The sequence below is a fragment of the Astatotilapia calliptera genome, chromosome 2 (assembly GCF_900246225.1).
Source record: "Astatotilapia calliptera chromosome 2, fAstCal1.2, whole genome shotgun sequence".
Lineage (NCBI taxonomy): Eukaryota > Metazoa > Chordata > Actinopteri > Cichliformes > Cichlidae > Astatotilapia > Astatotilapia calliptera.
In genome coordinates, this window is record NC_039303.1 from 31,363,131 (window position 1) to 31,389,954 (window position 26,824).

Below are 26,824 nucleotides of genomic sequence, written 5' to 3' on the forward strand. Positions count from 1 at the left end.
GGGCTTTGTGAAAGCTTTGCTTTAAACACAGGATAGGACCTGGTTGCTTGAATGCAGTTGTTATTGTCGTACAGAGGAAGGAAATTATCAGGAGTTTCCTTCAAAAGAGGAAAGTGCCCCTTTCCTTTCTGGAGAAGCAAACAATTCTGTAGTGAAAGAGTTTGAGCAGTCATGAGGATCATCCCTGTTGGCCATTCATTTTAAAAGATCCTTCCACCATTGGAATGTTGAGGAATATACTTCAAATCAGTTTCTCAGGTAAGAAGAAAGATTACTAAATATTACTGTTTTGTAGATATTTGCTGTAATTTAACTCACACTGTCCCTTTTGCCAGATGATCGTTTTGCCAAACAATATAAACTGAAAGCATAAATTAGTTTAGATGCAAGAAGGGCCAATCATAAACAAGACGTATATTGCAAATATATGTTTTATGAAGTTAAATATATTTGTGATGAACATATGGAAAGTTAAAATATGTGAAGTGAATGTTGAAGAAATGAAATTATTCACAGACTGCCTATTGAAAGACCTTTGTCTTTCCTTTGCCAGACAGAACTAAATACTGTGTTCAAACCTGTCTAATAATTTCCTAAATAGTATGCCATAGTCCATATGTTTGCTATACAGCAGTCTTGTCTGCTTCTTCAGCCATAAAATCACAGACTAAACACAATTTTCTGGCTTTCATAGTAAGTTGACAACCGAATTTCCTTTCTACATAAACTGAGTTAAGAATGTAATAGCAAACTATTAGGTAGTCTTCTGTTTTAAAGGTTGAAATCTCTATTGTGTGGAAAATCGAAGTGGCTTTTGGTGTGTGCACGTATAAGTGTACTTTCATGATTGTCATTTGAGTGCTTGTAATGAAGAGAGAACATAGTGTGTTAGTGTGTGTTTTTTTATGTTTTGATGGCATTTTCTTTGATTGGATCTTGGTAGTCTCTGCCCAACAAATCACATCACACATGTTGAGATACAAGCTCGTTCTTACATTTTCAAAATAAATAATTAGCTAGCATTCGTGATACGTAATTAGATAGCAACAAACAAAAACAAGCAAACAAAGGAAAAGATCAAGGGATTTCAAGGAAGGCATTACATTAATTTAGTAGTTTGAATTTTTACACAATTTAATGTAATATATATCATTTAAGACATTTGACTGTCTGATCTTAATGTGACTGCTGCTCTAAACCGACCGCTTACATTCAGTGACTGACTAGGCATGCAGCTATGGTATGTGTAGTAGGGAGACAGATGTTGGACGATAATATAGTTGACCACGCCAATCTGGCATCTCACATTTCATGTGTTGTGCAGTGTACAGCTAGACTGTGCCCTTGACTTCTGTGCAAACAAAAGCAATGACCCATTGCGATGTCACTGTGCATTATAGCATACTTGGACTTTCTAATGTATTTTTTCATTAAGAATCCATTCTGTTGTCATGATGCATTATTGGTAGCATTTTGAAAAACTGTTGGATTGGATGTTTTATGAGACTTTTTTTTTCACACAACTGTTTTAATATTCCTTTAACACATCTAGTCAGGATACAATTCCCCACATCTGCACCTTGATTTTAAAAAAAATATCTTATAAAACATTAAATCCAGCTTCTAGACTAAGATGAATTAATATGTGGAGAATATATTTGCAGTGGAAAAGGGAAAATTTAAAGTTTCACTGAGTCCTGTCTAAGCTTCTGCATTCAAATTAGGAGAAAATCACTGTCTGATGTATTCAAGTAAGAAACTGTCTTGGAGAAAGTTGCATAGTGTTTTGAAAGCTTCATCTGTAAGGATATATGGTAGAGGGTGATGAAGAAGAGTGCCGCAGGTAGTTCTAGCTTGCATGCTAGTTCGCTTTCATGTTAAACTGCAAAGGAGAACATTCATTTCCAGCACTGTTTTGCTACTGAAACACACAATTGCACAATGTAGTTTTTGTTGGTACACATCAAAAGTTGTTTTTTCTTATAAAAATGACTCTTGTCTTGTAAAGTACATTAAAGGGTAGTGAAAACCTGGAAATTTGAATATACTGATGCAAATCTGACAACATATTTAAGGAACTTTTAATCCACAAAACCTTAATTTTAACTAGAGATGGACTGATCCGATATTACGTATCGGTATCGGTCCGATACTGACGTAAATGACTGTATCGGATATCGGAGAAAAATAAAAAATGTAATCCGATCCATTAAATATCAAAAAAGCACCTCACAAAACTTTCGACAAGGCGTAACTCTCCTCATAACCGTAGCACGTGGGAGCAGTGTGGTGATAGAGCGGCTACCAATCCGGCATTTCATCTCCGAGGAAGTGATCCCAGAGAGAAGTAAAGCAAGTGTGTAAGTTCATCTCTGAATGTTTGTAAAGCATTCCCGCGTTAAGCTTAACAACCGATATATGGAGCGACTGCCTCTTCTCTCCCCCTCCGTCTTCTGCTGCTACTTCAATCATGAAACTGATCAGTGATCAGCTGATCGGCTTTTCTGTCGCGAGTCCGTCTCTCTTGTTTGTTTATCTCCCAGAAAGAGGACACCAGCGGCTGAATAACAGAAGCACGTTTAAGCTTGATAATCTGTTGCTAGAATTTATTTAATATTACTTTCTAGACCAGGATTCTTTTCTACGTAGCTGACGGCTGGTAACTGTACAGGGGCGGATCTAGCAAAGTTTAGCCAGGGGGGCCGATAGGGCATTAACAGGGAGAAGGGGGCACAAAGACATACTTTTCTTTCTTATTCTCATTTAAAATGTTGAGCTTTTATTAAATAATTATCTGAATCTTACACCCAAAGTTTTACTCTGATGTAAAATGAATAGAAGTCCATTACTGTATATAGTAACTATTAAGTCTAATATACCCTAGTAAGCTATAGTACTTTTTCCTTTGGGAAGGTACCATCTGTGCAGTCTGCAGTTCTGTTGAAGAACGATGTTGAATCTATTTAATTATTCTTGAAAAATAATTTATTTCTGTGCAATTATTTTCACACTGCATCAAATTAAATTTGATTACTTCGATTAAGCATCATGAGGTGGAGGGTGGGGGGTGGTTCCTTATTTTTTCGTTTTTTTTTTTTTTTTGCTGGGAGTTTTAGAGCCCTATTAGTTAGGTTGCTTACTCTTTAAAATACCAGAATAGGGAGGATGGAGTAGGTTTAAGTTTATTAGATTGATCAGTATTGCTGAACTATGAAATATTTTGGGTGCAGTGCATTTTTTGCATACAGGTATAACAGAATAGCTTTAGTGTTTTGTTTTGTTTTTTTGTTGTTGTTTTTTTTAACTTGAGTATGAACTTATACAAAAAGCAGCAAGATATTAAAAAAACAGTTTTATTGATTAAAAAACACACAATATCGGATTCATATCGGTATCGGCCGATATCCAAATTTATGATATCGGTATTGGTATCGGACATAAAAAAGTGGTATTGTGCCATCTCTAATTTTAACAGATGAAAAGGTTTGGAGAAATCATTTTGCAAGTTAACTTTAGTGTATGGCTGTATGTTTGATCAGAGAAAATGCCAAAGCAATTAAGAAAAACTAATACAATATTGTACATGGCAGACCTCTGTTTTGTTTCTGCAATACATGTATTTTCCTTGTAAAGGTACATTTAGCTGTGTGCACTGATGGTAACTGACAGTGGAATTTTATGGTAGATTTAAAGACTCAAAGAGCTTGTTTTGAAATAGACAAAGGAAACAGACTAGAATTCTTAATCCTTTGATAATGTCATTGGCAATGCACAACCTCCTAGAGCAATATATTTAAGCATATTTTAGAGGTAAAAATAAATTTAATATATGTGCAACTGCCCCAACAAATAACCCATATTTTAGCTCGAGCTGATCAAGGAGGATAAAGGCATTTTGAGAGGGTTTCCTCTCACTTTTTTGAGTGAAGTAAATATTGGGCATAAATACACAAAGACATTGATGCATTATCATTTTCATCTATTTCACAGTAGTAAAAGTGAAACTTGTTGTAACTTTGTAATACAGCAATAAAATCTGTGAAAATAGTAGTGGGAAGCTAAGGTGCAAAACATTAAATCTGACTGAGCTATTCCATTGCAGAAATACATAAAACATCCTGATCCTATTCAGATAAAAAAAAAGGTGTTATAAAGTATTCACCACTAATTTTCCTAGTTTACAATGGGTAACAAATGAAATAAAAAATCTATAAATGCTGTCCAAACATATACACTGTTGTTCTGTCACTTTTACTTTGAAATATGTTCAAGTATATGTTAGAAAGGAACAGTAAAATATAATGCCTGACTGCGGAAGAAGGTTTGTAATGACCTTGAAGGCTCATCAGTATGTAGTCTTTTCACTTGTAATTATAGGGGGCTTTCAAGACAGTGAAGGGGAATATATTTTTTCTGCATGGGCACCTACATTGACACATTCTCCCATGAGATTCTGTTTGATGTGAAAATGGCAGACTGCATAAATGTGTGTATTAGTGTGAAATTAATTTCTCTGCCATTTAACAGCGTGAGGTGATATGTGGTGCTTATTTGTTTGAGATTAATGTATCTCATATTTTCTGTTTATAGACAAGCATGAATGTGCATCCACGTAGATTAATGTAATAAGAGCCCCTGCAAATGATCCTAGCATGTAGAACTAGTATATAGTAGTTAGCTAGCTTCCTGTGTTCCTCATTCAACAAGCAGTGATTTACTTTGTTACGGTGTGACCTCATCATCTAGGTTCTACGATACCCCACCTCCACCTCACAGCAAGAGCAGCCAGCTCACATACACATACAGAGAACATACTCATGGTCACACACAGAACAGAATCGAAGGGGTCTATGCAGAGCTGGAGAGAAAGAGAGAGAGAGAAAGAGCGAGAGAGAAAGCGAAACAGACGAGGCGAAGGGGAGGGAGTGTGGATCATGCATGTGCATTAACTCAGCACAGCAGCAGCAGCAGCAGCAGCAGCAACAAACAGAAACAGCAGCACAGGAGGAAAAAAGAGAAAGAAAGACAGAGAGGGGGAACTGGAGGGAGGGTTGTAGTCTAAGGCACAAGAACAATAGCTGCAGAGGACTGCTTTCCATCTCCACTAAAAGAACAACGGAGGAGTAATAGAAGGAGGAGGGGGTGGTCATGATAGTAATGAGACAATAACGGAAGAGAAGAGGCACACTGTAGTCAGTGAGGACTGAAACCAAGGCTCTTCTCTTCTCTGCTCTCCATGTTTTTGGGGACTCAACGTTCCCTTGCCTTATTCTCCAAACCCAGAGGAGGATGTCTGTGTCAGGGAAGAAGGAATTTGACGTGAAACAGATCCTCAGGCTTCGCTGGCGCTGGTTCAGCCATTCATCCCAAGGTTCGGCTGGTGGAGGAGGCGGTGGGGTTGGTGGTGGAGGAGGTTACATTCAGCAGGATGGCCTGGACCACAGAGGAACGCCTGTCCAGGGACGACTAAAAAGTCACTCGCGGGAAAGAGGTGTTGGAGGTCTCCGGAAGACTAACAGCCCAGTACACAGCATCTTGGCACCAACGCCAGGCCCCACACCTGTCTATGTCAGAGCAGGTCATCAATCATGGCATCATCAGCAGAGCACCATCCAAGGTTCCCAGGCCAGCGAAGATTCTTCAAAGAACAGTTCTTCTCCCAGTACAACAAGGAAAGATGACACAAACACTGGCCAAGAAGATGTAAAGAGTTCCACAGAAGACCCTGCAGAGCTGGAGGCCAGAGAAAGGTATGACTGTTATTAGGTGTTAGAAATTAGGAGACTGTGTAAAGTGCTATAACGGTCACTTTTGATCATATACTCAGTTAGCAGACACTGGTTATGGGATGCTCTCTTATAAATACATGGTTTCTTCAGGTTTCACAGTGAAAATATAGCTACTGAATAAAATAAGCAACTGAAAAAAAAAGAAATATTACACATTAGGCAGTATCCCCTTGATTAAATTTTTAAAAAGTGTTTGTTGTTATCAGTAAAAAAAAAGAGAACAACCCAACTTTAAATAATAAAGATATAACAGTCATACTTAAAAATGGCTAAACATTGTGAAACTGCATTTTAACTTAAATATTAGCTGTGCCATTATGCATGTAGATCCTCTAATTATGCAAAGATTAAATGAACTGCACAGCCATCATTTTCCAGTTTACTCAGGCTATTCAGCTTCTACCATGGCTCACCTGGGGACAGCTCACTCTCATTGTCCACAGCATGTTAGGCAGGATGAACCAATAAAACATCCTTTTAATTATTCATTGAACTGAAAGCTGAGGCTTTTCCTGCTCCTCTGACTGTGTTGTGGTCCAGGTTACATGCACAGTATTCCTTTGAAAGAGTGTTTTTGTTTTAACAAGGCACACTATGACATTCTACTATAGAAATATAAAAGGATAGCCGGAAGGAGTGATTACATCACATAACAAGTACTGGACCTATAAAAAGAAGAAGCAGTGCAATCGCATGAATTATCTAGACTGCCGAGCACAACTACATCCACTTTATGAGCTAAAAGCTATTCAAGCTAGTGGCTGGTATATGATGTTTGATTTATTTTCTAGCAGAATGTTATTACAAATCCTATACTGAAGTGAGTTTTACAGCTATAAATCCTTCCCCCTGCCTTTTCATGTTGTGTTTTTCCTCTGACTTCCATGTGATCCTACAGCTTCTTCCAGGAAGTAAATAGGTTAGAGTTCTATATGTGTGTTGCTGTGTGTGTGTGTGTGTGTGTTTGCACGCGTGCACACACTGTCTGGCAGAAGACTAAAAGCACGTCATATTAAAGATGAAAAGACCAAGTTTCCTTTTATCTCGGCTGTGACATTCTAAGGTGAATTGGTCCTTAAGCATTGCTGATTTCTGTACGCTTTTGTTCTGTACACCTGGTGAGGAAGTGAACAATGAAAGTAAACCTTCCCCTATGTTTTTGTACAGAGCTCAGTGAGAAAAAAGCACCTAATTCCCAATACATAGTCTCTACCTACAGCCAAAAACGTGTCAATATGAATTGAATAGATATCACAGTCAGTGGATGGTTTGGTTCTCGGGGAAGAACATGAATAATTCTCAGCTAAGGTACAGTTTTGGAATCAATTCAACATCCTGCACTGTGTGTTGGCATAATTGGCAGATGTTCATATTTTTTGAGTCCCTATGTGTGAAAAGTGCATGCATAAAAGATGTGACTCACAGTAAAAATGTGTAACGGTCTGGCTCTCGGGGACCTTGAGTTCATGCTGGTCATGTAAAATACAGCACAGTCGTCACATTCACACGATTTTGAAATATTAAAATGGTTCTGTTTGTGTTGGAGCATATACTCTGCTCTTATGTGTTTGATTGTAGCCTTATTCATTTAAGACATTATCATGACTTATTTTACATTTTGTTTTGCCAGCCTAACCTGTGAAAAATCGAAACAGAACACGACTCTTCAGTACTGACAGACATTTCATCATTTCCCATGTTAAAATTCGCCCTGTGAGCAAATGCTTTATATGATGACGAGTCCAATATTTTTTGATCATTCAGTACAATAAATAGTTGGAAAGTAAAATTTAGTCGTGAGCAGTTATTGCAGAAATAAATAGGTGCATTGCATAATGCCACTTTTCAGTCACGGCTGTGCTTAATGGAAATACACCAACTCAATAACTGTGAAGGAGTACTTGCTGGAAATGACTTTGGGATGGATGTACGATGTAGCCTGGTGAATTACACCAGTGGCTGTGTCACACATCATGGCTCACATGTTCATCTGCAGCTAAGCAGATGTATGGATGTCACTGAGATATGCACATTCATTTACTCTACCAGCTGGGTGGCCTTATTATGTCTCACATCATAAATCCTTGACACATAATTTGTGACAATCCCTCAGGCTGAATCTCACAAATGAGTTCTGCTGGCAGTGAAAAACACAAAAGTTTGGCCTTTTGCTACAGCTAGGAAATACCTGTCAGTCATTTTGAGATATATGCCACTCAGTGACTAGTTTTCATTCATATAATGTCTTCGTCCCACCATTTTCTTTCATTCATAGTAGAATTCAACTCAGATTACTGTCAAACTGAATTATCTGGGAAATTCAATGAAAACTGTGCACCTCTTGTGGCTGTATATTTACAAGATTATATGTAATGTTGTTATACCAAAACATATAGAAAGACAAAAAAACTGACACATGCAATGAGTATTTAGATAATAACACAAAAAGTCAGTGACACATTTATGCTGTGGTTACAAAACATTTGCTGTCCAAGTTACTTCTACATACTGTGTGTGGAAGCTATTGAATCAAATGTAGTGTAGTAAATGGGTTGCTGTTTCCCACACTTGCTCTTAATGCCCCAAATGCTGCATCTACATACTATATATTTGCTCTGTCCTCGTGACTCTCATCCAAATAGCTTCTTTCTACAGTTGACAGAAAATATATGGCAGAAGTTAACCTGAATGGAATGGAAACCCTGACCTTTCCCACATAAACACTAACAGTGGCTTGAGTCAGCGTGCTGTTACTATGAATGATATCTCAATTCCCTCTCCACCACCTTGGAAAAGAAATACCACCACCTTACCCCCTGTCAGCAGCAGTAATTCAGATATTTGTCCAGTTCTTCATAATGGCACAAGGCTTATTAGGTCTATGTGTGACACATCCAGTTGATGCATCCTTAAGATATTTGTAAACTGCAAAACACAAACTTTCTGTTGTAATCTTTAAATTACACCCGGAGGGTTTAGGTGATTGTGTTATTGCCTGTAATAAATTGTGAATGTTGTTTGCCCAATCAGCGTTCTGTATGCCAAAGGCAATCTTAGATGGAAGCTAAAGATGAAGCCAGAATTAACATAAAAAATTTCTTTGTGCTTTGAGCAATACTGAGAAGACACGCATTATGTGCCGCCCACATTTGGTAATTTCTGTTCAAATGAGACATGAATTTTTATGAATTTTCCGTGGATACCATAGAAGGGGCCATGACTTGGTTCAGCAGTTTCACTCATAGCACTTTGCACTGAAATAGATTAAGGAGGTGCAGACTGCGATCAGTTTTATAATTATGACAGACTAAAATATAAATCAATCACAATATGCACAATTACATAGCATTGGTAAGATTTAGGAAAATGCCACGTTTACCACATTTAGTGGCCCCCTTGTAAAGTATAGAAACTTTAAAGTTACAACTATAAACATTATATAACAAGTACCTTTAAATATCCAGTATATACAAGGTTCCATTGAAATGGTAAAATGGTAAATGGTCTGTATTTGTATAGCGCTTTACTAGTCCCCAAGGACCCCAAAGCGCTTTACACATCCAGTTATCCACCCATTCACACACACATTCACACACTGGTGATGGCAAGCTACATTGTAGCCACAGCCACCCTGGGGCGCACTGACACTGCTGTAAGATCACTGACTAATTTATTTAGCCACGAACATCAGATTTATATAAATTATGCACAATCCACAATATGACATCCTCATACCTTATGCAAGTTAACCTGCCACCAGCAAAGCAGTAAGGAGATTTCTGCTAAGATCTGCACATTTTTTCACTTACAGGACGCCCCCAGCTCCTAATACACACATGTGCATGTGTTTCTACATTTGTGAGGACACTCATCTCTTACCCTTTTTGTTTTCTCTTGTTTTGCTTTCATGATCTCTGGGATCACTGAAAATATTTAGGGAGACAAAATACTATTGCTGTGCCCCCCCCCCCACACACACACACCCACACACCCTTCTGCTAACTGCATTCACCCTGGCCCATTCGACTACAGTCAGAGCAGATTTCACAAGCTATGGTGGTAATGGGTATGCCCACAATAACAATGGCACAGGAAGGAAAAAAAAGACATCACCAAAAAGCTGCAATCTTCAGTGACACGGGGAAAAAAAGCAGAGAGAAAACTATGTTTGTGCAAAAATATCATCTCAGTCTCGATGCCTGGATCAAGTTATTACAGCCAGTGTATAAAATCTTTCCAACATAAAGCCCAGTGGCAGTATACTGACTGTCAGAGTACAGAAAGAAAAGGATCTCATTGAATATATAGAGCTGGCACAAGCTGTATTTGTAGGAATTGTTGGATTTTCCACACAACTCAAGCTACTCAGTAGAATTCTGGGGAAAATGGCTGCTCTAATCCATTTTCAAAGATTCATTTCACATTTGGCACTCACATAGAGAGATGGAGTTGACATCAGTTGGAATAAGAACGAAAATTTCAACAACATATCTGACACATAAATTTATAGCTAAAAAGGTTTAAAAGCTGATGACAAAACTACATAAACAGTCTAACAATCCTTCAGGTATTTTAAATGACCTGCTGTCTATTATTATTTATTCATGTATTGTTTGCATGTATTTATCTGTATCTTGTGGTCAAAAGTTACACAATTGGGCTACAAGTCCTGACAAATGCAATAAATATTGCATTGCCTCTGCCTCACCTGCATAGTGGAATTTTTAAATATGCAGTGTCTCAGAAGCAATTAGTCACACTGTGGTGTGATAGCTCTGAGAGGGTGTGAGGAGCATATGACAAGACTTGGGGTGATATGTGCTCAGTGAAGGAAAACTGATGTAGTATAAGGTGTGATGATAAATAAGGCAGAATCTCCAATTCTGTTCTAGTTTTTCTTATTGTGTTTTGTCTTATTATTTAACTTCTTATAGTTTTGACTTTAAGTAGATGCAAAAAAAAAAAATGCTTCAGTTTGTACAGTACAAAAGAAATCTGGATGCTCGCTGACAATGCGGCTTTATGTGGATTGCTTTGTAGTGTGCCTTGTGCAATGTAGAGCATTGTCTGTAGGGCAGCTTCTTTGGAGATGGGTGTTCTAGGGTTTTAGTGCCTCTATAAAAATGGGCTATACCTGTGATGATCCAGCCCACTATTGGAAGCAAAATATACACCTCAGAGCAAATTTACTGCTCCCTAGAATGTGATACCAAAGCAATTAGTGTCGGAGAGATTGGTAGGCATGAAAAATCCTTACAGCATGCCTTGGAGCCAATACAAAGGCAATGCATCTCAGTTTTATGGCCCAACTGTTTATTCAGTCTTGTTTGGTGTTCCTCTCCGAGACTCTGGAGTCAGTGGGGAATATCATGACAGGGCAATAAATTACATTTGAATTTAGCATAAAGTCTCCCAATAAAGCTTAGACCATAGGATATGGTATAACTAGTGTGCTGTATAAACAATGCCTGGATGGAAAATGTTTTAGCTTTTAATAGTGAAAGAGGAGAAAGTCACACGCTCGGCTGAAAATTTTTATGATATTAATCAGGATGTCAATAAAACGCCCTCCATCTTTCCTGCAGTATCAATCCCACTGCATGCCAATATATTGCTCTGCCAAGCTTTACAGGGTTTTCGGTTCATTTGTATTGACAAATCTGTAACTTCACTGGTTTATGCAGCTCTCATATCAGCATATGAGTAGTAATGAGCGGGGGACATAAAGTGTTGCTTAAAATAGCAGTGACATTTTTTTTCTTGAGCACTATCAGTCTTTACACAGTAGAAGCGCCATGAGATGACTGTAAATTCCCCCAGAGAGACGGCTTGGGTGTTTATGTAGCATAACAAACAACTCTAAATGTCATTGAGTAGACTTTTCCTGTGAAGGACACCAAAGCGACTGGGCTGCAATATTTGCCATGAGTGTGAGGGATTACTCGGATGCCTATAAAACAGCATGTAATCTAGCAGCCTATGGGGACGGGGACTCAGCCTTACCACAATGCTGTGAGGAACAGGCTGGTTCACTTGTTAAGTCGCTGTTTTTTTGGAAAACACACATGCACACCCAGATATGCAGAGGCACACAGGAACAGGCAAAAAGGCATGCGCGCATTCTCGCTGCAAAGCTGTTGCATTGATTGTGCTGCTGGCTTGTCCCATTGGACTGCAGTGCTTAGTTATCCACTTATGTGTGGAGTTTAGTCCATAAGAGTTTTAATTTCAGCTTAGAGTGGCAAGAAAGATGCAGATTCACTGCAGGGAAAAAAGGATTCAGGAGTGCAATGTGTCCAAATAAGCTCTTTTGTGTCGTTGGTAATTTGCTGTTTATCTTGCTGTGTACAGCTATTTAATTTTGTTTTTAGTTCATATTTGGACAGATAAAGTTAACAGCAAGTGAGAGTAATACACTTTCTTGAATAATTTGTCACAGCGCTGCTAACTTGTGTTTCCTGTCTTCTAGAAATGGAGTCGCTGCTCCTACATTGGTATTAGATTTCATAAATGACAAAATCATGCAAAAAAAATAAATAAATAAACAAAAGCAAATAATAAAAAAATCCAGATGAATGGCTGAATTAAACAGATCACAAGCAGATCCACTGAGTGAACACAATGGATCTGCTGATACGTCTATTCAGCAGCATATTTTTTCCCCATTTAAAACTAGTAGATTAATGTTTTTGCTTTGTTCCCTAGGCAGCTTTTGAAATTAAAAAAAAAAGTCTCTTTTAATTTTCTGATGATGGGAAAGGTATACAAACTCTGTGTTCACTGGTTTGCATCCTAATTTCTATTCCACTGTGATCTAATTACACCATTGCCCAGCCGTATTCCTGCATTACAGCTTATTCATGGACAAACCCTGTGATCCATTGCATGATGTTGTCAATATTGGAGCCCTTAGTTGAATGAGCTGAATTAAAGAGATCACATGAAATCTCTTGAATGCTAAGAACCATTGTGTTCCCTCAGTGGATCTCCCTGCATATTGTGTCAGTTCATCATAAACAAACAAACAAACAAACAAACAGACAAACATTTAAACATGCCTAGATTCCATACCTATAGGGAGGGGCAAACTATTTTTAATGCTGTGTTAAAAATGCAACATGTTGATTATACCGCACAGACTGTAAAGATACTGCAGTCATACAGTCAGGGTTAATTGTTTTTATATTTTTAAATTACACCACGTCTTTTTTCTTCCTCTCTCTTTGCTCTTCTTCCACAGGTTGGTTCTGAGCACCTTCTCCAGAATGAATACCAATTCCTCAGATGAGTTTTTCCAAGCCACAAACCATGCGGAACAGACATTCCGGAAAATGGAGACCTACCTCCAGCACAAGCAACTGTGTGATGTCCTCTTGATAGCAGGGGACCACAAGATACCGGCTCACAGGTTGGTGTTTGTGCCTCTGTCTGCTTTGATTTCATTAATTACTTACTGCTTTAGATCAGAGTTAAAAAGAAGCTCATCTGGATGCACTTCGTTAAGATAGCAATGCAGGCAGTCAGACTTTGGTCTGGACCACAGTTTGCAATAAATTTGGTCAGTTTGATCTATATGGGGGATAATTGGATGAGCTTTGAAATTCAAAGAAAGTCTCTTCTGATTTTCCGGTGACAAGAAAGGTATGCAAACTCAATGTTCACTGGTTTGCATTCTAATATCTCCTCCGGTGTGATCTAATTACACCATTGCCCAGCCTTATTCCTACATGGACAAATATTGTGATCCACTTCATGGCATCTCTTGACTGCTGAGAACCATTGTGTGGATCTGCTTGTATGTCTATCCACACGGTATATTATGTTAAGGATCTGGTACGTTCCACAGTGCCAGAAAAGAAGTATCTTAGTAACTTAGTTGCCTGAATTTTTATAGCTGGATTTTTAAATTCTACTTTCAGATACAATCATGTAAAGCAAAGTTTAAACCATAAAAATCCATATTAGAAACTGTAAGCGCGTGTGAATGTATGCTGACTGATTTATTCATTCACATTTCCTTCATGAATCCACAAGCTTGTTGCTTGAGCTTGCTAGACAAATTAGTTAACATAATTACAAGTCTGACCATTGTAGCTATTAACATAACATACTGTATGTGGGATAAAATAATTTATCACAGGCTGACAAAGTGGAATCATACAGTGGTGGAAGGGGGCTATAAATCACTGTAAAATGGAATAAGTACACTGACAGTACATTATGAATATGGTGTATTGAGTCATGTGAGGCATGCTGTTTGTTAGGAAGCAGAGCTTCATTTGGGGGCATTCTTAAAACCACAAGACCATAGATCTCCCACCATGTAACCCAATTCATTGATCTTTTTTCTTTATGGCAGATTGGTCTTAAGTGCTGTGTCGGACTACTTTGCTGCTATGTTCACGAGTGACGTGAGAGAGGCAAAGCAAGAAGAGATAAAGATGGAGGGAGTGGATCCAGAAGCCCTCAGATCCCTGGTTCATTTTGCCTACACTGGTGAGTGCTTATAAAGACATTCACTAGCCCTTGTAAGTAGTTATGAGACTTCTGAAATGCAGCATGATTAAAATGGATCAATAAGACAATTCATCATAGAGCTGGCAGACTGGGCAGGACTTCAACACAAAATTGCTTCTTTTTTTTAAACTGGGCAAATGGCTGTTTGGGAAATATGCTTTAATCAAAATATCCACTTTTTACAGTTTAAAAGTTGTGTGGTAAAAATCATAATAATGGCTATCCTTGTAAAAGATTTTAAGTGATTTCATTATTAATGCTATAATTTAGCTGTTGATGCCTTTTATTTGATTCAAATGTTAATCGCAAAACTGCTTCCATGCAGTTTCGGTCATGTGTTGTTTTTCATGTAGTTTCCATGTTGTGACATTGCAGGTGTCCTTGAGCTGAAAGAGGAGACCATTGAGAGTTTACTGGCAGCAGCTTGTCTCCTCCAGCTTTCACAAGTCATCCAGGTTTGCTGTAACTTTCTGATGAAACAGCTTCATCCCTCCAATTGCCTGGGAATTCGTTCCTTTGCAGATGCCCAGGGCTGTGTGGACCTGCTTAATGTGGCTCATAACTACACCATGGTAGGACTATGAACAGAGCCAGACCACGTTTTCGTGGTGGGCTGCATTATTCAGATCATAATAAATAATGGGATTGCACTCATCATTGCGCGCACGCACACACACACACACACACACACACACACACACACACACACACACACACACACACACACACACACACACACACACACACACACAGGGGATTCTTTAATCATAAAAGACATAACTTTAATACGAATTTTTAAAAAATTTAGTTTCATTACTGTGCACTCACAGGAAGTAATAACCAACCGAGTTCCTGACACCGCTTGTTAGGATTTATTTGTTTAAGATATGCAATTACTCTACATTTCTGTGAGAAATATTCCTGTTGGATTAGGATTCACCCACATGTTCGTCAGATAATTTCTTGCTGGTCATGCAGAACTGACAGCACAAGACAGGCGTTATCTCCTAAAGGACATCTGCTCACTCTGTTTACACAGTCCCCATCCGAGACCAGGAGGTTAATCTAATCATAAAACTGCACAAGAGGCCCAGCTTCCTGTTCAGTAACGTCAGTAATGAGCAGGGATGTTCGGGCTTCCTGGAAGACTATCCTCTATCCCCTCAGCTGAAGATTTTTGTTTTGATAAGCTTGTTTTTTCCCATTGCAGCACGGCAGCTTCTGACACCGTTTTCCTTCATGAAAGAATACTTTAATGTTCAGTATATACACGTTTAATATTATATAGTTTCATATTGCAATATTTTTCCAGCTATAAAATACTTTGATTTCCACACAGGATTTCAATTAATACTTGACAATTTCGATTTTGTAAATGAATTCTGATCTCAGGAAAGAATAAAGAGCAGTCTTTGTTGCAAACCAGTGCAAATTAAATAGTAATCAAAAGTTTTTGGAAGGTAATTTTCCCAGCCTCGCATTAGTTTAAGTATTAGTTTTTCAATTACTCTTTCAGTTAAATCAGTTAATATCTTGTGCCGCTGGTCTCGTTTTCTGAGGAGTTTACTTGACTGCTGTGAGTCTGCCAGTATCTACAAACACATCCTTTTAAATGGTTATGAAACAAACTTGGCTAAGCTTTCAATTTTGTTGTAAGCTCTTCAGCATTTGCAGTTACAAATTTATTGGTTTAACGCAATGTCAAAGATTGAGCTGGATTGAGTTCCTCCCTTCTCTTTAGCACCAGAGATCAATAGATGTCCCTCATTTCATTAAGGCTCTCCTTGCTAAGCTCTTAAAACCTGCCCTCAAAAGATAGATCGGACTAACACTGCAATGTGTTGCATGTTGATGATCAATAGCATGCTTGTTTCTGGTTTCATGCTTTCTACAGTGAACACTCGATTTGTTAAAGATTATAATGATGAATCCTTTACTGCTTTGTTTAAAGCATAAACAGTGCAGAAAAATGGCCAAATGTTGGACATACCATAGATGCACATATGAGCAGGAATGTTTTATATATCATCTCTAATGGAACTGCCCAGAGACAAAGCCCTTGAAGAGGTAGCCATGCAGTGCTTTAATATTGCCTGGGCTTCTGGCCAATAAATGGAAGATTAATCTTTAGAAAGGCAATAGAAAACAGCTTCCATCAAACTTGGAACTGGACACACCATTGGTGGGATTGTAATGGAGGTTTCCAGAGCCTGTTTTTCATTAAAGACTTATAAAGGCTTATTGGTATCATGTATGATCAGCAGAAAAAATGCCATATTAGCTTAAGAGGAGGCTTTTCGGAGCGAATGCTCTATACCAGATTGATTTGTAGTCTGTTGTTATGTGGATCATTTTATTTACTGAACTAAGTTAAACAGATGATGGCTTCATCTGTTCTTTGGAAAGAAATAATTTGAGAAATGGAGAGCGATTCACTGCGGTTATCGGTTATTGGAGATAAAGACCTTCAAACTGGCACTCTCTATCTCTCTTCACGTTCATTTTTCTTCACCTCTCTGTCCTTGTGCCACTTGGACCTCAGAGATGTAGAAACATACACAGACACACACAAAATGCTGCACCAAGCGTACTCCTCGGCTAATAACTGATGATTATCTGTCTCCTCTGCGTCTCCGCTATGTTCCAGGAACACTTCCTCGAGGTCATTCAGAACCAGGAGTTCCTGCTGCTCCCCACAGCTGAAATTGTTAAGCTGCTCTCCAGCGATGACATCAATGTTCCTGATGAAGAGACGATCTTCCAAGCTTTGATGATGTGGGTGAGGTATGATGTCCAGAATCGACAACAGGACCTCGGGGTGCTTCTTGCTTACATCCGCCTACCCCTACTTCCTCCACAGGTGAGACAGCCGATCAGGACTGTAAGTCGCTTATGCTTGTGTTAGAGCTTGTGACTGATGATTCGGATGGTACAAGTCAGCTTGGCTTCATTACAGAAGGTGTGATTTGTGATCTTTGATACTCTGTCCAGGTTGTAACTCCTCATTTTATAACTTTGTTAACTTAAAATGAATAATGAAATGAATAGAAATAATAACTAACACGAACACAGTTCATGTGATGTAAAATTATGCTGTATTTCTGCAAGTAAGCACTGACTTACAACTTGGTCATCTTGATTTAAATAACCTAACAGGAAACAGATAAGCATTTTTGACAGATATGAAGCATGAACATATCTGTTTTTTTTAAATGGTATTTTATTTTCACTGACAAATTTGCTTTCCAAAAGTAATTATGCTCAAGTTATTTTTTTTTATTATCAGTATGCAGGAAAGTAACCTGCAGCATTATTGTTTGCAAAATGAAAAATATGTGGAAGATATGATACATAAGGTTTTTCATCCATGGCTTGGGAGATGCCATTTGCTGCGAGGCAAATAAACAACAGAAATGAATCATTGTTTTTTTCTTCTTCTCAAAACTGGTAAAGTTCTTTTTAAGTCTCGCAGGCATAGCGGTATCAATGAATAAATGCAAAAATATATGAAAGTGAAATGTCTGAGAAAACCCACATAAAAAGCAACTTCACTGCAGTTTCTGTAATGTGCGGAAATGTAAGAGTGCTACTATTTCTCAGAATAGAAAGAAAAGTTTAGCTCTTCTGCAGTGCATTTACAAAAAAGAAGTAAAATCATTAAAATACAGTGTGTTTCATATGTCTTTGCTGTTTTATCTAATTGCAATAATTTATATAGTGACTTCCTTTAAAGTAATAGTTTGATGATAGACAAAGATTAGATAATTTTGTTTTTGCTTTCACCCCATTTTAATTAAAACATATCATAATCTTAATTTTCAATGCTGTTTTGCAGTTATATATATATATGACATCTTTTCCAAAGGGATTTAAAATCTACACATTATATTACAAATACCATTCCACAAGAGAGATTTCTATAAATACCATAAACATTAGAAATTTTCGGCACACATTATAATGCAGCTAATTTTTATTTTCTTGAAATATAGCTCCTTGCAGATCTGGAAAACAACAAGATGTTCTCTGATGATCTGGAATGTCAAAAGCTGCTAATGGAAGCCATGAAGTATCACCTTCTACCTGAAAGACGCCCAATGTTTCAGAGCCCAAGAACAAAACCTAGGAAATCCACTGTTGGTGCACTTTATGCTGTCGGAGGAATGGATGCTACCAAAGGTATCCGACATAGCAACTTACTGAAAAGACTCTGAAGATGGCTTTGCCAGATGTATAAAAAAGAGAGAGCTAGCTTATACACAATTGTTCTAAGTGTATGGCAACACAGGTTATCTAAATTGCGGTATTTTGTTTTATTTCAGGCTCTACCACCATAGAGAAGTATGACTTGCGAACAAACACTTGGGTCCAGGTTGGAGTCATGAATGGGCGCCGGCTGCAGTTTGGTGTGGCAGTGATAGATAATAAGTTGTACGTGGTTGGAGGGAGAGATGGACTGAAGACGTCCAACATGGTGGAGTGCTATAACCCCATCAGCAAAGTGTGGTCCACCATGCCCCCAATGTCAACACACAGACATGGGCTTGGTGAGTGATTGGCATATAACTGGCCAACAGCATATTGTTATTTACATTGGCATTCATGCATTTTTAGTAGCATTATTACTATGTCTGTGTTCTGAAACTTACTTGCCTTTCCATGCACATACATGGAAAGAAAAATGTAGGAAAAACATGCCATACTTCTTTTTCAAATGGAAAGCTATAGGTAGGAAGAGCAGCAGCAAGCCTTCCATACAGAACAGAACAGGAAGCAGTGATAACAGCTCTGATGCTGGTTAAATCAGGCACAGTATAAAAGGAGGACCTAGGGTAGAGGTGGGTTGCAAAGTAGCTTGCAAATGCCCAACAGCACATTGCATATGAGATTTCCCAAATGAAAGCATTTCATCAGCTGAACTCTTTGCTACTGTAGGCTGGCACTGAGATCATCTTATCTGCAAGGACTGTGGTTGAATTCAACTTTGTGACTTTGTCTTGAATATTATGCTGCCTAATGCCAACTAACTGGAATGATCATTTCATTACAAACTGCAACCCATCAATTTTCAAAAAAAAAAATTCATTAACTGCTTTTATTTCATGATGAAATTTTTTTTTACAAAGACATAACACATATGGTTCTATATGTTTCAGGTTTCAGCTCAGTTAACCAAGCAGATTTTTTGAAACACCAAAGAGGATACATATTTAGTAAGGTCACAATTGGTAGGCTGTTAAGAAATTTTTTTTTTTTTGACATATACCTTTGATATTTTTTCCATTCCACTATCAAAGCTTGGCAAGCTGTGCTGGCCCTGCTCTTCCTTACCCTTCCCTGCCCAATAAATCTCATATCAGAAGCATTTTGATTCACAGTTGAAACACGTCTGGGTAACAGAGGAGGGAGATCTTGTCAAAGCATTCAGCTCACTCACACAGTGTGGTCGGAGGTATCAGCAAGCCCAGGAGATCACACTGTACAGATTACCTGCGCTGTCTTTGATCTTTCACGTACCAAATATCTCTTGGTGCTTTGCTTATCTTGTGCATATTTTCATTCTGAATATGTTTTAACTTAGTGTCTACCAACATCCCCGCATAGCCATTTCCTGCTGTGTGCTTTATGGGTAAAGAAAAGGAAAAAAACGTGTTGTTTTTTATCCCCAACCCACAAGCCAGTAATAAAAAGAAGCCTCACTACAAGACCAGTTTTCATTTGACAGTGTTTATGTCACTCGAGGTTCTCTGAATGCGGTCTTGTCCTCATGTTTCCTCTAAATAATTGAACTCTCACCAAAGGAAATAAGTGTTTTCATATAAAAATCCATTGTGCTAAAGCACCCTCTGCATTGACGCTGGTGGAAATAACCATTCCTATGTGACTGGGGGACGAGGAATAACAAAGCAGTTTTATAGTCTTCCTGTTTTCTGAATAGCTTTGGCCAGCTGGTTGACTCACTCTGCTCTGTTCTAAAATGAGAAACGTATCTCTGCTCAGACTCTCTAAGAATAACATTCACTTGGAAATCTTTGGACTTCTTTCACTGATTATTCTCTTAGATGTTTTAAGGTTTCTGTGTTCGAATACCTTTTTCATGTAATTTTGGCAAAAATGTTTGTTTCATTTAACCTCAGTGAGGTAAACACATGAACATTTGAAACAACTTAATATAATTATGCAGACAAAATCACACATGATCAAAACACGCATATAAAATATAAAATATTCTCTTTATTTCGTTATATTTATAGTAGCAAATATTTATAGCGTTTGATTTTTTTCATATGCAGTATCTAATGGGACAATTCATCTTATTTATCTTTACAGCATTAATTGTTTGGATAGCATTCATTTCTTATTTCTATTTCTGCAGGTATTGCTGTGCTGGAGGGTCCCATGTATGCCGTAGGAGGCCATGACGGCTGGAGCTATCTCAACACGGTGGAGCGCTGGGACCCACAGGCCAGACAGTGGAACTACGTGGCCAGCATGTCGACACCACGGAGCACTATGGGAGTCACAGCACTTAATGGAAAGTAAGTTGCTATGACCCCCATCTTTGTCTAACCTGTTTGACTATCCCATCATAGCCTTTTAATTAAAATGTGCAACCTTAAACTTTAATGCAAAGTGTGCTATTGTATTTCCGCTTGCCTGCCTCTGAAGCCATTGCCCTCTGCAAATTAGTACTAAGAAGGCAGACATTTGCAGGCAATTCACACTTAAAAAGGAAGTCTAATTGGAGTATGCTCTTTTTTTTAGGGTGCTGCCGTCCATAAATTCTACTTTTCTACTTGACTGAAGTAAACTTGCATATAAGGATAGCACAGTTAGTCTTTATTCCTGCACCTCTTAGTCAGTTTTAGCTATTGATTTGCTGGAACAAATGTTTTTGCAGGCAGTAAACTTGCAGCTGGATTTGAGCATGAAATAAAACAAGTATGGTTGTGTAACTCACAGTGCAGTGGTCCAGGAAAAGCTGGAGCACAGTATTAATGCACTATTAGTTCGACAACATTATACTTCCTTTGTGGTCTGCGTCAGATAAACTCCAAGGTGGCTGTGCAACAGTGCAGCTCGGAGCAAAGGCTGCTCTGATTAGTGTGGTAATTTATACAGTATAATCTAGACTCCATAAATGCAAAACACTTGATGTATTTGTATGTATTAAATACCTTACAACACAATTTAAAAGTAAATTAGGCAAATAACAGACCAGCTTTCGGCCTAATTTGAATATGTTTGTGTGCTGAAGTAGAAAAGAAGCTGCTGCTCCTTTGAGCTACAAGCTACATTTAACCCACTGATGTTATCTTTTCTTATCTAAGAAAACTATCTTTGAAAAACGTTCTGCTCAGCACCGTATCATCTACAATCTGTCTTACTATCACTGTTCTGATAATGTTTAGATAACAATTCTGTTTCGAAGCACGCAGCGGCTACTCATTTGTCGAATATTCGTTCATAATTTTGCTTAATTTACTCGAATCTTTCAGACTATTTGCAGTTGGTGGTCGAGATGGAAGCTCCTGTCTTAGGTCGATGGAGTGCTTTGATCCACACACCAACAAGTGGAGCATGTGTGCACCAATGACCAAGAGACGAGGAGGAGTGGGTGTAGCAACATACAACAACTTCCTGTACGCCGTGGGAGGACACGATGCCCCTGCTTCCAACCACTGTTCTAGACTCTCCGATTGTGTTGAGAGGTCAGTAAATGCACGTCCTCATCTCCAGAGTACACAGAAGACAATGGTGTGTTTGGACTGATGTTCATTGAACTCAGTAATGGGTGGGGTCAAGTTAGGAAAATTTCTCAAAGGAACAAAAAGGAATTCCTCTTGATCCCCACCCTGTTCCTGCATTTGGAGACATGTCTGCATTACGCAATACCCTATTGTAGAGACCACTGTTGCTTCACATGGTTTTATGTTATAGTATCTGGCACCATCTGGTGGCCACAATATCCTCTTTAGTCCAAACCTGAGGTAAACCCATTGGCGTGGTTTAAATACACGTAACTGTTTTTTTTTTTTTTTTTTTTTTTTTTTGTGATAAAATACAGACATCATTTTTTCTAGGACATCACATTTTACTCAGATATTTATATATATATTCCCTCTTGTCATGGTGATGCACTGGTCAGTACTGTATAACTTTAGAGGTTTATACCTACTGGTTGAGTAGGTCCTTTCAAGAGGCTGAAACTCCAGATACACCCCTAGTACAAAGAACAACTTTACTGTTCTACCCACATGTTTCAGCCTGTAGCTGAAACAGCCTGTAGCATTCTGGTATTATGCAGTTCTTCCACGGTGAGTGTGTCTCACAAAGATAAAAGGTTGTGCAAACAGAGTAGAGATGTCTGGCACAACTTTCAAGGTACACAGAGCAGAGCAAAAGTTGAAAGCGGTACAGTGTTGTTCTTCCATGAAGAGCAAGTCTAAAAAAGATAAAATGTTGCAAGGCTACAGGCTGAAATCTGCTGGTCAGGCAATAAAGTTGTTCTTCATACCGCATGTGTTGCTGGAGCTTCAACCTCTTTAAACTTTTGTTCTTTTCTTTGCACCTTATTAGCAGATGAAGTTGTGAGTAGAAGTTTTCAGTCTTCAGTCTTCCTCCTACAGTCCAAACACACATTTGGTAGATTAAGTGGTGATTATGTACTTGTGTATATGGTAGTGTGTAGTTCTCTGTCTCTCTGTGTTAGCCCTGTGACCTGTTCAGGATGTACCTTGCCTCTTTAACTTTGCCAACTGGGATAAGTTGGATGAGCCGTTCGATATACATTGTTACTGATGTACTTTTAACAAGCAGCACACAATACTATAATAATAACAACCACAATTCACACTTTTTTCCCATAGTGGACGGATTTTTAAACATTTGAGTGACTGTTTTGTTCATAAGCATAAAAAGTAAATCAAATGATGCCTCTTAACTTCCAATATGGACAAACAGATGAAAAAAAATCTTTCTGTGGAAAATTCTGTCTGATGAGTCAAGTTCTCCCTGGACCGAGCATCTGCCAGCTGCTTTTGGAAAGACAGCTTTGTCTTTTGCTTTAATGTTTCACTTTAGTTCTCTGTGACCATTCAGACATCTGTGATTAAACAGGAGGAACATAAGGCCGTTCCAATTAGTGGGGATGAGATGCTGTTAGACTGACTGAGTAAATGAACTTTTAGAGAAAATGTTGTTTCGCCATACTGAGTAATGTAATGCAAGGCCAGTTGTTCAACCAAATATTTTAATTACAGGTATGACCCAAAGACGGACACCTGGACCACCGTGGCTCCCCTCAGTGTTCCCCGGGATGCGGTTGGTGTTTGCCTGCTGGGTGACAGACTTTATGCAGTGGGCGGATATGACGGCCAGTCGTATTTGAACACTGTGGAGTCCTACGATGCACAGAACAATGAGTGGACTGAGGTAATTGCATTAACTCAATTTAATGAAACTGCAAAAACAAAGTTATGAAATATATTCCTACTATTTTAGATTAGAAAAAGTATGAAAAAAATCCAGCGGAGAAAAATAAATAGTTTAAAAAGTTATAAAAAGAATAAAACTTTAATAGAACTGCAGATATTTTGCTAGAACAGTTACAACCAACATCACCGCTTCAGTTAAATCTGAAGTGACTGAATCCTATCAATATTTTATAGTTGCTTTTCTTTTTGCACGTTTTTTTGGTTTAAATCTTGACCCTTTGACCTCCTTACCAGCATGAAGTAAAACAGGATTTTTTTAAAAAGCCATCCTTACATGAAAGACTGATGTGTACCTCTCTGTCTTCCTGTAGGAGGTCCCTCTTAACATTGGCAGGGCAGGCGCCTGTGTGGTGGTGGTGAAATTGCCTTGAGCGTTTTGTCTCAAAACAGCATGGGTAACAAATGAGGGAGCAGCAAAGAAGAGTGGACAAACAAAACAACAGATCAAGGACGGTTCCTTTGAGAGTCATGCTTTTATTTTTTCTTACTTTAACTCGCCTCTCCAGAATTTTCAGAGGGAAACACAGACAGAGCCTTGCCCATAAACCAGTGTTGCTATCATTAGTGGACATGCCTGCCCACTGGGAAGGACTTGTTCAGAAACTGGAATGCACTGCACATTCTTCACATTCTCGACCAATCAAGAATTTTCATAGACTCGGCCAAGCTGCGGAGAATCAGCGCCAGGCCTTTGTTGTACGGCTTTGTTATACTAGTTTTATGAAAAGTGATGTGAATGTCTGCAAGATTACATTTAAAACTTACAGTCTGAACAAATAAGCCAAACTCCAGGTTAGTTTACATTTCTACGCAAACATTTCGTACCAGTACCATCTCACACAATATATTTTTGGGATTAAATCTCCATTTATAGCCACTATAATGAAAATTGTTGTAACAAATAGAAATAACCGTACCAGTGTCTTTCCTCATGGGTGGTCAGAATCACTTCTGAAGCATAGGAGACCACTGTGAACACTGAGGGTTGAAGTAAAGCAATGAAATGATCTTTTTTTTCTGAATAAAATATTTAGACGTTTTATTGCTTTTATTTTGCTTTTTTTAAGCCTGTAGCTAAAAAACACCAAAGTCATTTGCTTGTTTTAGATGTCTTGTTACTAGTTACATGTTCTAAAGGTTTACAAATTTGTGAATTACAGAAAAATATATCACATTGATATTTCACATTGCTGTACAGATTTTTGTGAACTTTCTGAAATGACATTTGTGTTTATAGGATCATGCCTAAACCAGCGCCCTCAGATCACTACAGTCATTGCTGTTCATTTGGCTTCCTTCCTGGGCATGCTAGCCGAGTGAATGTTTCGTTTGATTTACATAATATTATATATGACGATCATTACCGTCCTGTCTGTATTTTTAAGGATATAAGACCTTCTGAGTTACATAGATCTTTTTTTTTTTCATCACAAACCCTTGCAGTGGAATCAGGTGCATCTAAACCAGCTATGTGAATCTATGACAGCTTTTATTTTACACGTTACCTGCAGCACTAGGAAACCTGATTGCCACAGCACTTCACTATTGCAAATGTTTCGAATTTTTACATTTGTAGTTGGTATATCTGTTTAGAAAAACGAAACATTACGACCTTCTTCTTAATAATTTGTAACTGTAATTCGAACACGTTCTGGGGCCAAATGCTAATGTTTTTATCATAATTTTGTACAGCATGAGAACCAATAAATAAACTGACTTCAGTCTTCTCTGCATGATCAAATCCATGTTTAGAGTTGTGGCCCCACACCGGGCACATTTTCATTACTCTTGTTGTTCTGCTTCAAGTAAACATAACCGATTCTTTGACTAAACAGGCTTGGAAGCTGCTTTGATGTCTGTCAGCGTTAACCTTAGTTTTGTTTTCGCTGCAGTGCCCTCTTCTTAAATCAAGCAAGCATGTTTGTTGATATTGCTGTGTTTTTTCAATCTCCCATCAACAGAATGAGGACCAAATGCTTTTGCTTGCCTTTGTTTTTTCCCCATTGTTTACCCTTCAAATAGTCCCTTCAACCCACCATCCTCTAGCTTGTTTGGTAAGATTTCAATCACTTTCGCATACATAATATTGGCTTATGTGTCCACGTGTGCACTTTTTTTTTTTTTTTTTTAATTTTCAGGAACCTGTTGGTGATTTTAAAATACACAGCATATTAGACACATAACAGGAAAAAAATCCCTTTTGCACTTTCCTTTTTTTCACGTAATGTAAAGATTAATCGTCTTCTCTAGCTTTCTATTTTTGTTTATCTGCATCTTTTCCTGCCAGAGCTCATGAGGGAAATCAATAAAAGGATAATAGCTTTGATCTAAACTCACCTCTCAAAGTAAAATGTGGAATTCCTCAGTATATATCTGTACATTAATTTGAGATGCAGTGCTGTGGAAATATGGGGCCATGATGATTAGAATTACTTTATTCAATTTGGTCCTGCGAAGATTGCAACAAGATGCAAATATACAGAATTCTGTATACTCATCTCATAGTTTACCTCAGTATTGCCTAATCTTTAACAGCACCGTCAGACTAAGCTGCTTTACCAAGTCAATCTAGTAATAGGTTAACAGCTGCAGTACACACATGGATACACACTGAATTGGCTACGTGACTGAACTAAGATCCACTGCCTCAAATCAAAATTTAATTCTAGTTTCAAGGGCCCAAGAAAATGTGTTTGTGCCACAACATGTTGCTGAACACCTCTGGAAAAATATATAAAATATTAAGATCCCAATGGGTGGAGTAGCTTGACTGTTTCTGAGCTCAGCCGAGATTCGTGCAGATTTCAATGCAGATTTAAACATTTCATTGTTTAAATCTGCATTCATTTAGCTGAAATGCAATGTTTAGCATTTTCACGCTGCACATTTCCATGCTGACTCTACTCGAATACATGCTTTGTTGCCTGGTTCCTCTGCTTCTGAAGCATTGCGAAAGAGCCGATAAAACATGTATGACTTATAAAATGTGCTTAAAACTCTGAGAAAAAGACAAGTGGATTG

At 38.2% G+C, this 26,824-nt stretch overlaps 1 protein-coding gene across 3 annotated transcripts; it reads left to right on the top strand.

Annotated features, from left to right (window-relative positions):
• Positions 1–25,544, top strand: klhl4 (kelch-like family member 4). Of its 3 annotated transcripts, none has more exons than XM_026142875.1 (12): positions 1–258; positions 4,747–5,750; positions 13,030–13,197; positions 14,149–14,285; positions 14,682–14,878; positions 16,954–17,166; positions 18,299–18,485; positions 18,629–18,853; positions 20,683–20,845; positions 21,806–22,018; positions 23,570–23,741; positions 24,115–25,544. In XM_026142875.1, the coding sequence occupies exons 2-12, from the start codon at positions 5,290–5,292 to the stop codon at positions 24,172–24,174; spliced, it is 2,196 nt and encodes a 731-aa protein (XP_025998660.1). In that variant the 5' UTR covers positions 1–258; positions 4,747–5,289; the 3' UTR covers positions 24,175–25,544. The 3 variants fall into 3 exon arrangements, with proteins under 3 accessions (XP_025998660.1, XP_025998668.1, XP_025998677.1); XM_026142883.1 differs by having other exon boundaries at positions 5,284–5,750; XM_026142892.1 differs by lacking the exon at positions 4,747–5,750 and having other exon boundaries at positions 3–258.
• Positions 25,545–26,824: the final 1,280 nt, after the last annotated feature.